Source organism: Mesoplodon densirostris, chromosome 1 (genome assembly GCF_025265405.1).
Source record: "Mesoplodon densirostris isolate mMesDen1 chromosome 1, mMesDen1 primary haplotype, whole genome shotgun sequence".
In the NCBI taxonomy this organism is placed as follows: domain Eukaryota; kingdom Metazoa; phylum Chordata; class Mammalia; order Artiodactyla; family Ziphiidae; genus Mesoplodon; species Mesoplodon densirostris.
The window spans coordinates 134,996,605-135,010,492 of NC_082661.1; the positions used below are offsets into that span (position 1 = coordinate 134,996,605).

Below are 13,888 nucleotides of genomic sequence, written 5' to 3' on the forward strand. Positions count from 1 at the left end.
TTGAAATTTTCCCCTTCAATGATTTTGGTCTGTAGCCCACCTTGAACTCTTTTTCATAGTCATATTCTAGACTTTGCTATTACCAAAAATTGCATCTTTTCTATAATCTCAACTTCGAGATTCTATTCTCCATTCTATCTTCAACAAATCTTTGACTGTTCTGTTTAATGGCTACAAATTACTACCAAATGTCCACTTATTCATCCAATAAATATTCATGTGTCTACTCTGTGTCATGCTGTGGGCTAGGTGTTGATTATACAACATTGAGAAACACACAGTTGGGGGAGAGAGAGATAAACAAAATAAAAACATTGTGAGAGTGAGAGTAGAATTTAGCAGAACAACTATGAGCTAGAGTGTTTGTGCAGGTAAGACATGATGATGTCTTGAACTAAGGTGGTGACAAATTAAATAGAAATGGTCAGATTTGCAATATATTGGCAGTCGAATGGATAGTACACACAATTATAGATTGTAAGGGGACTGAAAACAAGGAAGGAGCAGACTATTGTATCATAGAGTATAAAGATGAGAACTTCAGGAAGAATTGGATGTGGAGAAGATGAGTAGTGTGGCTTTGGACATGTTGTGATGAGAACCCCAGGAACTAATGGAGACATGAAGTAAGCACATGAATGTATGAGAGATTTAGGCAGGAGGTGAAAATTGGAGAAAAATAGATGCTATGAAAGTGGGTAAAACTGCCTAAAGTAGAATAAAGTTATAGCCTGAGTAGACAAGATATAGAGCCATGTCCTGGCTACCTCCAAATTTTAAAGTCAGAAAAAGAAGCAAACAAAAGAGATTGAAGAGATGTATACAGTGTTATGGTAGCCACAAAAGAGAGAACTATGATTCAAAAAAGGTTGAGGTAAGGTAAAATTTCAAGAGGGAGGTCGTAGTGGTGATTGTTGAATGTTTCTGAAAGGTCAGTCATCTTACATATTGGAAAATCTTCACAGATTTTGATAAAATCTAGGTCATTGCTCACCTTAACCAGAGCAATTTTTGTAGAATTGATGTGGAAGAAACTACACTGAAGTAGGTTGAAATGTAAATGGGATGTGAGAAAGTACAGAGAACATGAGTAGAAAGAAAGGTATTTGTCCTATATCTTATGGTTGAAATGTACTTAAGTAAACTCCCACTGATGGACATTTAAATTGCTTTTGATGTTTACTTTCATTAGCAAAAAAGTGCACATGTACTTTTTGACATTTTTCCTGATTATTTCCTTAGGATACCTTTCTAGAAATCATCATCTTCATCATCATCATTATCATATCATATATTATTGGCCAAAGTGTATAAATTTAGTATAGTTAAGAGCATCGCATGGTTTGATTAATTCTACACAGTTTTCTTATGTATTGGGGGTTTCGTTTTGCTTTCCAGTTCCACTACTGGAATTAACCAGTAATTAGGTGAATTAACAAGCACCCCTGTATTTGTAAGAGCATAATATAAAGGATAACTAACTTCTGGTCTCCTGGGAAAGTAGATTAAATGAGCATGAGTTTCTCTAATGAAGTCTAGAAGCAATTGGCTTTACACAAATTATCCTGCATATCTCTATTTGGTAGCGTTTTCTATATTATTTTTACAAACAAAACAGCTTTAGGAAGTAAATACATCTAAATTACTACATGGAATTTTTAGCTAATGTACATATCAAGCCATTATAAGTCATCATTAACTATGGATAGAAAAAATCTGAGTAGAATGTTTTGTGTTCTGTATTTTGAATTACTTTCTTCCTTGTTACCATTTGTATATTTTTCTATTATAAATATACTTATAGACTCAAAGATCCATTGATTATGAGCTAATATTACAATATAATTTGTTACAAAAGAATTTAAATGTTACTTTTACTATTTGTGTTTTATGTGTTTTAGAGTACCTAATTTGTTAGCAGAACATGGCTCACTGGGGTCTGGGGCCTACAGATCAGTAGGTGAATGGCTAGAAGCAATCAAAATGGGCCGATATACAGAGATTTTCATGGAAAATGGATACAGTTCAATGGATGCTGTGGCTCAGGTGACCTTGGAGTGAGTAATTTTTCTGACAATTTTTACATAATTGCTGGGGTGAGAAAAATTGTTCAGAAACCAATCTGGATGAGGTCAAAGGAAATCAGTTAACCTTTGTCCATGTATGGCAGCTTTCAAAGAAGCCTCTTCATTTTTAGCCTGTATTGTTAACAACTGCATGGTTAATGCTACTTGTGGCCAGTATCTTTGCTTCTTTACTTCAAACAAATAACATTTGCATATTTGAATAATTGGAATGACATCTCCTTGGCAAAATACTGGTACTTTGTGTTGTGTTAAAAGATGTTTTCTTGACAAAGTTTTTATACTGATACCTATGTTATATGAATGTAAATACAAAACAAAACAAACTGTAAGCACAATTGGTGTGGCTAGCCCTAAATAACAACAAAACATACTCTTAAATTTTGGCTCTGATGAATACCCAGGTAACATCAGCTTAAGCAAAGCTTCCCAGGCAGGAATCTTGTTTACTCTCTAAGTGGTGCATATTATATTCTTGCAATCCAAGGATATATTAGATCCTGCCTCTGATTTGTTATTTGGTACAATCTCAGTGGAACCAATTGTGCCCTTTTCTGTTTGCACGTTTAAGATAAAGTTTATCAAATCTTATTAAATATAAATCACTAGAGTTAAATATTGAATTCTTTAAGGTTGTAAGTTGTTTGTATCTTATTATATACTCTGTATGTGTAATTACTTTAGCCTAATATTTGTTATTTGTGAAAATTAACTGTTGTTATGGTGGTTACATCTAGATTACATTAACATGAATGATGTTTTAACCTGTGAATAAAATGATAACTTAGTTCAAATTACCTACAAATTCAAAGGTTAAAATATTGTTGTAAGGTTTAAAACATGGTAGAACCTTCTAAAGCAGTAAACAACAGACCTTCTTCCATTACTTCACATAATATGAACACTGAGTGCTTGGTTCTCACCATTTCTATTCTGGCATTCTCTGGTTCATTTAATTCATTGTCCATCCACAAAAAGGTAACAGGGTACCATCATTTATCACCAATTAATGTCACATTCTCTCAGCATTTCTCTTCTCCATAACTATAGCTAAAAGGACCTAAAATCACCACTCAGCTGGCTATCTTAATTTATTGACTCTCATTTTCACCATCACCACTAAATCATATATACTTGATGACATGTATACTTTGCCCATTATTTCTTTGGACACTCAAAAAATTCATCTGTGCTTACTTAAAATAATAAATGGAAAAAATTACTGATAATTTAAAACTATTTTTACATGATTGCTCTTTAATTTTTCTGTAAAAATTGTCATTTTAATTTATTAAAGTCATTTGTCATTTTATATTAAAATGATACTGTAGGTATTTCTTCTACCCAATGTCAGATTACTTGTAAATATATAATAAAACTATTTGCATTAAGTGATGTCTCTTTTTTTATTAAAATAACACATATACATGTATATATTTATATCCACTACTTTTTTTGTTTCTCCCTTCAGAAAATAGTTATAATCACCAATAATGGCTTTTGTATTAACTATCTCTGTTTTACTTTCTTTGGGGCCCCCAAATACTGTAAATATGTTGAGTGTTTTAGAATTATGGTCTCACTTTTTCTTATTTCTTTTAATTCCTTTCTCTTTACTTTCCTATTTTCCCTTCTGTCTCCAAACTCTCTCATTTTTTATGTTTTCTTTCAAGCCCTAATAGCTTCTTCTATCATCTTATGATGGTCTGCAATTCATTTCTATTTTCCAGTATTTTTGTCTGGTCAGTTCTTCTCTACTTGGTTCAATTTCTTCTCTCTCTGTTACTTTGGTAGCTTGTTGCCTCCTTCCATATTGCCTCCTTTCAGATATTTTATGTTTTAATTTATTTACTCTGACCAGAAGAGTAAGGTGAAATTAAGAGACTTACCAACATCTTCCTATTCAGAGAATGTTGGTCATCACGTGTCAATTGCTTGAGTTTCCTGGGACCATAATAACATATTCCTTACTAGGAACTGAGCCAGCTAACCTTAACCTCAGTGAAGCTGATTTATTGGAGAGTCTAACACCCTTTAAATACATGTTCTCTTGTTTATTGTGGAGTTTTTTGTTTGTTTGTTTTAATATTTGAATTGTAGGACTGATTTTTTTAAATAAATTTATTTATTTTTTATTTAGTTATTTTTGGCCAAGTTGGGTCTTCATTGCTGCATGTGGGCTTTCTCTAGTTGCAGCAAGCAGGGGCTACTCTTCATTGCAGTGCACCGGCTTCTCATTGTGGTGGCTTCTCTTGTTGCAGAGCATGGGCTCTAGGCACACGGGCTCAGTAGTTGTGGCTTGAGGGCTCTAGAGTGCAGGCTCAGTAGTTGTGGTGCATGGGCTTATTTGCTCCGCGGCATGTGGACTCTTCCCAGACCAGGGATTGAACCCATGTCTTCTGCATTGGCAGGCGGATTCTTAACCACTGCAACACCTGGGAAGTCCTGTTTATTGTGTTTTTGACCATATTTTTTTCCTATTAGTAAGAACATATTTATCAAAATATTACGTTAAATAACTCACAAAAGAGTGGGTAATCAGTTACTTGTTTGGTCAGAAATATAAGAAACAAAATTATCTATGCATTTTGCTTGTCCTTCACCCAAAAAACGTCAGTCATTATTAAGGACTATGGCAAAGGAACTGGGATATCAGTAAAGACAAACTCTTAAATACTCAATGATTTATTTATACATGGTCTTTGCCTTTATCTAAACAATAATTTTATGCTGCCTGTATAATACTATAATAAAATAAAATATTAGTGCCAGTATTATTGCCAGAGTATAATAGAAACTGAGAAATGGAAGAAATATTCATACCTGTAATAAATGCTTAGAAAAAAAAAGTTAAATTAATTAATATAAAGCAAAAGATCAAACTGCCATATACCTACATAAGAAAAATATGCTATAATTTGTGCCATTAAATTTGTTCTCATGGTGGGTTTAGAATAAGGAAGAGGAAACAATTACAGTTTTTCAGAACCACATACTTTGGTGAAAATTTCCTTCATAAAGGTTTAATTTTATGTATTTATTTTTTTGCCAGCACATACATGTATGGCTTGATGTGGAATAGAAATTAAATATTTCAAGATCTTAGAGTTAAAATGCGTTCAATGAAAGTGGCTTTCAACCTTAGATGTTTCTGTCTGCTGATCTCTGTGCCTAAAGTTTGCTGTTCTGTGAACAGTACTCATATTAGAACAATTGCTGTAGCAGTAATGACGCAATCTGTACTCTGGTGTTTAAGTGCAGTGAGTTATGGTCGATAGGGGGAATTGTGAGCTTGAGGTGAGTTGCAAAATGAATCCAAAGATTTGAATTAAGGACAGTATTACAGCTGTTTTTTAAACTTCTTGTCAGACCAGTACTGTCAACTTTTGATTATTCAAAAATGAGCAAAGTCCAATGAACTTAAATATTATATCAATTGTGTATAAGCTGGAGGTTCCTATTAGTGTCATTTATTAAAATAGGGTCTTAAAATATTTAAATATTTTAAAGGAAAGTGTCACAAATCTAGAGCCAAAATTTGTGCACACTAATTCAAATAAATTTAACTTATCATTATGCATAATTTATTGTATGCCTAAAATACACATAGGAGTGTTTACTATCCTCTGTGCTCTACATAAGTAAGCTAAAACATCTAGTGTAACCCTCACAAGGTCTCAACCATTGAAAAACATAACCAGGTCATGGTTAAGTTCTTTCTTGCCAAATATATGTATATTTATCTTGTACAATACATATATAATGATTATCAGGATTCTTCTAAGTGAACCAAAAGAGTCCAAACATACAACTGCATAATAAAACTATGACAAAAAGAATAAGCACTGAAATTTAGTGAATATTTATTAAACTCTCTTCTCCCTTCTCCTATCTAGCCAATGTTGGTGGGGTTAAGTACCAATGATATAGCAAAAAGGTGTGTAAAGCAGAAGGGAGAAGAATGTAAGGGAATGTTTCCTCTACAAGTGGATGAACTACATCCTGAATAATCAAGAGCTGGCTCCGATAACAACTAAACACCTCTCGTTATTCACCACTTTCATTCTGACATTTTAGCACCATAATATCAGTATTTTCCATTATTTAATATTATGGAATAATATTTGAAAAAAAGATTGGAATGTCATCACAACAATGGCAATTCATTATATTTGCAGCGTTTCTAAAACTAACCATGCTTTGTTGACAAAATCCAAACGATTTTTTATGTAACAATACTATTCTCATCATGTTTAGATTCATAGACCTATGCTGAAATATAGTTTATCATCATTAGAATTGGCTTTGGGTATTACTTAATATTACACGTGGTCATGATAAAAATTAGTATAATTGTAAAGGGGACACACTTAAAACTTTGTCTTGTTACAAAAATTCCTATATAGAAAAATGAAATAGTAAAATACATCTTAAACCATTTTCAAGTTATTTTTTCAAAAATCATTGCAAATAGAGCAGCACTTTCATCATGAAATGTAAAATACTTCAGTTTTTATCAAATTTCTCTCACATTATTACTGTTAAATTGACCATTTAATATGTACTTTAAGGAGTAAAATGGAAATTGTTGGAAATCACAAAAGTGTGAGACAAAACTACATAAAAGAAAATACTTTAATGTACTTATCAATATTGGAATAAAGTTACTTATCCTTTACTAGAAACGTTTTTCTAATACCATTTTAATTCTCATTTGTAGTATTATTAGAAAAATAATAAAAGGGATTTTTAAAGAAACTAGTTTGCTGCTGAGAACAAGTTTAACTGCATTAATAATCTTATTTCTCCCCACATTTTAACTGTAAATCACATTGTATAAAGATAAATGTATATAGCATGAAATGCTACTTTCTAAATCTCTGCACATTAATTTGACAGCTTTTGGAATGACAGATCAGATTTTAAAAACAACAGCATTCCATTAAAGACACATAATTTATGGCAGTATGTAAAACTCAATGCTGTGTTTTCATAATTCCATTTATCCCATGGAAGGAGGGGTAGAGGTGGGAGGTGAGATGGAGGGAGAGAGAGGAAGAAGGAGAGAGAGAATTTCAGTGGCCTGACCTTCCGTATGAATCTTAGGGGATAATCAGATCATAAGATGACCCTAAATACAATTTTATGCTTGAGAAAATTCAAACAAATTTAATTTAAAATCTAGATATATGAAATGTTCTGAAGAAGGACAGGTTTTATTTGCCTGTAAACACAAACTCTATAACTGTATTAATCCAATACAATTCCTTAAAACATTCATTCTTTAGCATGATATAGATGCCACAAAAAATTTAAATTGCCAAAGCACTGAACCAGAGTCTTTCTTGTGGTTATTTGCAGAGAATGAGGTTATATTTACATATAATATAATAACAGGTTAAGACAGTGGAAACAAAAATAAGTCCAACTAGTGATTTCATAAGAGTTAGACAAAACAACCAAGAGTTGGAATATGGAATACATACACGCATACACCCATGCACCCCCCCCCCCTTAGATACACACTTCAAATTAAGGTTTTGGTATTGTATATGCAAAGTCCACCCTGTTTGAGCAGGAAAACCTGTAAAATTTTTCAGGTCTTTCAGAATAAACTGTAATAGCTATTTTCAAAGCCTCATCCCTATTAATTAGGTTGGCCATATGAATTGTGCAGTTTAAGTATGTATATATTAAATCAGTACTTTCAAATCTGAATTTGTCAGAATCACCTGTAGGTTTATAAAGCATATGATAAAACATATGTTTTAAACTTTATTTCAAGTACTAATTATTTACATTTTCTAGTAGAGGTCGATTGCTTTCAGTTTAAGAAATTTTAGACTCTTTTCTCCTGACTTAGGTCCAAAGTTTGGTAGTGAGCACCCGTGAATTCTCCTGTCTGCACAATTCATGATGCACAAATTACATGTGGAAACATGAGTATTAGTTATACAGCCCATAACTGTAGTTGTCATGAAGTACACTTCTATAGATTGTGTTACCATAGCTTCAGTCAAAGAAGTAAGTGTTTGGTTTCCTTTATTAGATATCTTCTTTCTTTTAGAATTTTGGATATTTGATGTTATATATACAGAGTTCTCATTTTACAGATGAATAAATAATTACAGGTAATTTAAAGTTCTGTGCTCAAAATTATATCTCAGAGAAATGAGAAATTAAGAGTATGGACTTTGGTGTCAGATTTGTGGTTTTAGTCTCAGCTCTGCTAAGACTGGCTGTGTTACCTAGCCAAGTGATTTCCCTTTTATTTATTTATTTATTTTTTTAGTTATTTTCCATTTGCTAAAACTCTCATAAGAAATCAAGAAAACATAAAAAGAAAAAGACACCTAAGATATTATTTAGATAAATAATTATTTCCAATAATAATACACGTGGAAGTTAAGTACCCTTTTATTCAATTTGTATCCTCTGATAATTAAGAGATTTATTTGATCTTCCAAAACTATTCAATTTTACATATAATAATTCTAGTGTCATTGTGTCCAATTCTAAAGAATTCTAAGACAATCTGAAATTGATGCATTTACTGCATGCAAAAATATTCTACTTTTAGCATAATGTGTTAAATACAGTAATTCTCTAAAAAATCTAACATACCAAACATCTCTTGTCATTTAAAAATCTTGAATTGTTAATGCTCATTTTTTATAATTAACGTTATTATTTGCCAAATGTACCTGAATTATTATATTTGCCAAATGCATATTTTGGGAAAATAGAATTCCTGAATATCCTATGAAATAACATTTAAAAACCATGAACACTGGCCTTGAGCTCCATAATATGCTAGTAGTTTAGAATCTAAACATTTGTAGTTTTCTTTTGAATAATAAGCTTGTTTAAAAGAAACAGTATGGGGGCCTCCCTGGTGGCGCAAGTGGTTGAGAGTCCGCCTGCCGATGCAGGGGATACGGGTTCGTGCCCCGGTCTGGGAGGATCCCATATGCCGCGGAGCGGCTGGGCCCGTGAGCCATGGCCGCTGAGCCTGCGCGTCCGGAGCCTGTGCTCCGCAACGGGGGAGGCCACAACAGTGAGAGGCCCGCATACCGCAAAAAAAAAAAAAAAGAAAAAAAAAAAAAAGAAACAGTATGAAAGTATCTTGGTTGAAAAGACTGCTTGATAGCGTGTAATCTTCAGAATGCTCTAAATGCCAATAAAGCCTAGATGTATTTGATAAAGAAGAAAGCTCCCCTACTTTGGGTTCCAAGTAAAAAATAAAATATTTGTAAGTGTTATAAGTGCAATGTAGTGCTGATTATCCCCTAAAGATATCTGTTATAGAAGATGATTGTGCTGACTGAGTCATTTGAAAAGTTTGGTCTTCAACTGCTTAGCTATGAAATTTTTTAAAGTATATTTTATGCTCACTTCTTTTAGCAAAAAAAAAAAAAAGTGCTTGTTCATATTGTAGGTCCATATTTTCAAAACCGTTCAATGAAATTGTAACCTTTAAATATTTATTGGTAAGCATGGGCAAATTTGTTTTTTCACTGCTCTGTGTCACCAAATTAATCATGTCCAAAAAGGGGGGCAAATATATAATATATCATTCCTTGTTTTAAATATATCTTTGACTGCAAACAGATTTTCAGGTACAATTTTAGAGCCTGCTTTTGAAAACTGGACCCTGTATGTCTAAATTGGGACTGTAATCTAATTAGTTTCTGCAAAATGTTTGCCTCTTTGCCAGCGTGAAATATTGAGGTGTGCTACAAATTGAATCAATACATACATCCAATGTGTGCTTTCTTCATGCAGGGATTTGAGACGGCTTGGAGTGACTCTTGTTGGTCACCAGAAGAAGATTATGAACAGCCTTCAAGAAATGAAGGTGCAGCTGGTCAACAGGATGGTGCCATTGTAACTTCTGTTAATTGTCACTTCGTCAAGTGAATTATTCTGCACTTTGTAAACAAGCCCTGAGATTTATTTTAACAAAAAAATGGGGTAAAAGGGAAAACTCAGTGATTTCTAAACCTTAAGAAAGCATTTGTTTCAGCCACAGAATTTGTGATCAGTGTTTTACTAAAATCTCTTTATCTTCCTCTCAATATCTTCATTTTTCATGAAGCAAATATAACCTGCATGGAATAAGAACATGAGGTTAAACATTATCTTATATTACAACAACAAAATCCTTCTCACTACTTCTACAAAATTTTTACATGAAATATATAACTATATATAAGCACTTTTTTTTTTTTTTTTTTTTTTTTTTTTTTTGCGGTACGCGGGCCTCTCTCACTGTTGTGGCCTCTCCCGTTGCGGAGCACAGGCTCCGGACGTGCACGCTCAGCGGCCATGGCTCACGGGCCCAGCCACTCCGTGGCATGTGGGATCTTCCTGGGCCACGAACCCGCGAACCCTGAATCGGCAGGCGAACTCTCAACCACTGCGCCACCAGGGAAGCCCCTATAGCACCTTTAGAGACTGAATGAAGGCAGCCCTTTTCAAAACTTCCAAGAATCTATTTGAAAGGAAGAGTTTTATAGCCATTTGTGGGCTAACAAAGCTGCAGTTTACTGAAGTTTACTTCAAACTTCAAGTCTTAATTGTCTACATAAGTGTATTGAAGAGCAATATGGTTAGATAATTTCTAAATAGATATCTTCTTTTGTAATTTTAAATGCTGTTACACAGCGTTAAGTTATAGAAACTAGTGTATAAACATGTTGCTTGATCAAGGACAAGTACAATACAAGGTGTATATTTATTTTTCTGTGTTATAAAATTTACTTTTAGTTGTTCTTCTAGAAACTACTAGGTAATAAATGTGAATATACTGTATAATTTGCTATATACCCAGGAATCAATTTAAGTTGGATCTCTGTGTATGTGTGGCTTGCACATGTGTGTATTACCATTCTGCTTGCATTGTTAATAGTGTTTTAATTTTAGCAACATTCAGGAACAAGTGTTCCAGAGTGTATTAGGAATCGGAGAAATAGGGAAGCTGTAAAACAAAATTTAACCCAAGCTTGTGTCTTTTTTCCTCTCATGTATCTAAAAGCTACTAAATCTCTTTATTCACCAACAGGAAATGTCTAAAAGACTAAATCCCCTTTGGCGTTTTAAAAACACTTTGTGATATCTGTGACAATGCAGTTCTTCTAGCCATTAATCTTGCACCCCTGTAAGAAATTTCACCTTTCTGAGTCCCAGAAAATATCTTGTCAAGCAAAGTTGACACCGAAGCGCACATTTTCAGCAGGATATAGAAGGATTTAACTGTGCAGACTTCTGTTAATGTTGTTAAATCCAGCACATAGCATCAAGCATTACCCCTAAGTGTTAATCCTTGGTAACCATTTCCCTTGTGGCTCAGCTCTAAGAAATTTTGATACTAAAGCAGCAATGGAATGATGACAAATACATATGTATACATTTTTCCCTTTAGAATTTTCTCTATGGCAAGACTTGACAGTTTTATTTGTTGATGGCAGTTTATTCATTTGGTAATTTCATCTTGCATTCAGTTACACTGAACTGAATTTATTTTGATGAGCCAGTCTAAAGTGTTATTTAATTGGCCTTATTAAGAAATATATGTCCTATGTACATTCTGTATACCACACTTGGTGAAGACTGACATTTGAACCATTATTAGAACTTGAACAAAACTGAGCTCCTTGGTGAAATAACCAAGTTTTTTTGTATTATTACACTTTATAAATCATGAATGACATGTGATTATTCAAAGAGCACAGCATTTAAGCAAAATACAGCCTACTTCTGGTTATCAATGGCAATAGTTATATTGGAGTAGCTTGGATTAGTGACATCTATAGGGAATATACCAGCATTATATTGTTGGTACTCCTTCTCTCTTTCCCAAGTGCCTGTTTCAGTCAAATGTTAACATATATAAGAATAAACTTTTGGGATGTACCTTCTTTCTGCCCTGCCCACCTTTTACTTAAGTATCTCTTTGCTAAAGAATATAAGAAAAAAGTGAAGTTTTAAGCAATTTCAAATGATATATTGAGTCCTGTCCAATTAGGGCTATAATGCTTTATACTGTACCATGGGTCTATACTGTACCATGGGTCCACACAAACTATGCTTAAGTATACTCTATAGTAGTGAAATTTCCGGAGAAAATTGAGAGAGATGGGCTTAACTTTGTCTTGATAAAATCACAAGTAAGGAGGCATCACCATTATGAAAGATGCATTTGTTTGTTTCAGGAAACAAAAAAGTAACTAAACTAATTCCTTTTGTACAAAATAATTGGAGATTGTGTTGCATTTATTGAATTTAGTAAAACCAACCAAATATAAGTGATAAAGTAACAATTGAGAAACTTCAAAGTAACAATAAATTTATTGTTTTAAAAGAGAAACGACCATAAATTTTAGAGTTGATGGACTAGCCACAATTACTTATACATAACAAATATACTTAAATTGTATTCCAGCTTTATGTGTTCAAAGATGATTGGGAGGTCAGGATGGAATATATCTAAGTGATTGGAATTTGAAGTTACAATGCAGATTTTCTCTTTTTCACAAAAGAACATTATAAATTAATTTTGATCAAATGTATTTCCTTCCTTTGCAACCTTAATGTATATTTTGGAAAGTAAATTGAGATGAAAGTTAAATAAACACATAGCTTTCATCCATATCTCACTTTGGTTGAGATTTTCTAAGGAATGTCAATATGATTTTAGAAGATGCACTCCCGCCCCCCCCAAAAAAAGAAGAAAGAATTCCTTTCAAAAATATTTGTTCACCACTCGATATATCACCAATTTGGAAGTGCCAATCTCATCCATAAATGTGAGAAGTGGAACAAGGAGAGGGGCAGCTTTTGTGAAATGCAACAAGGCAGTAACCCAGGACAAGGTTTGACAAATCTTGATTGTGTGATTTCTTATCCTTTTGGTTCATATCGTCACCTACCAGACAACCAAAAATAAAATATAGATTCAATAATTTTAGTACATAAGATAGATTTGTCAAATTAAACATAATGTTATTTTAACTATCAGTAACAATACCTTTAAAGCATAAGTCTTTCTCAGTGTTTAACTTTGAAAAAGAGGTACAAGCAAGGAGTAATTCTCAACTTACTGATATCTGTCGAAGTCACTCAATTCTACTTTTATCAATCATAATTTGTTTTCTAATCTTGCCATTTGCTTACATGTAAAAATGACATAATTCTTCTTGGCTGTTGAAATGTATGAATTGTATGTAAAAATGTAAAAATTTTTATTTTCCCATTTAAAAAAGATGAATGTGCATGGTCTTTTATTTCTTGTATTATAATCACCAAGTCAGTGTTCTAAAATTGTAGGATTACTATAAAAATTATATTCCAATATTCTACCTAAACTTAAATGTGGTCAGCATTATTAGTTTCAGAGTTGCCAAAACAATACAAAACATCCTTAACTCAGTTTCTAAGAGTTTTAACCAGTGTGCAATGGTGAAGAAATAGTTTCCTATCTCAAGTTTAAAATGGAAAATTGATATCAATTGAGCACTTAATGTGTTTGCATGTCTGCTATTTAATCTCCATGTGAAAGTTAAAGATTTTTTTAACACCATTCTTTCTCCCATTTAAAGTGGGTTCTCAAAAGCACAAGCAGAGATATTTACCTGTGGAAGACATTTGTTGGCTGTAATTGTACATTAGATGGCAAATGCCATTTGAGTCAGATGTTAGAAATTTACTAGATGTATGATGTTGCATAGTAGAGTAAGATCCTTTTCTCATTTTGTCCTTTCTAAAAATAAAGAAAAAAGAAAGCTAAGTATGATAGTAAACTG

General features: G+C 32.9%; 1 protein-coding gene across 4 annotated transcripts in view; it reads left to right on the forward strand.

The window, feature by feature from the left end:
• Positions 1-9,975, forward strand: part of EPHA5 (EPH receptor A5) — a 323,812-nt gene extending 313,837 nt beyond the window's left edge. For all 4 annotated transcript variants that reach the window (XM_060109012.1, XM_060109001.1, XM_060108993.1 and 1 more), the window contains 2 exons: positions 1,902-2,057; positions 9,870-9,975. In XM_060109012.1, the coding sequence (XP_059964995.1) occupies positions 1,902-2,057; positions 9,870-9,975 (262 nt within the window). The remainder of the gene's footprint in view (positions 1-1,901; positions 2,058-9,869) is intronic.
• Positions 9,976-13,888: the final 3,913 nt, after the last annotated feature.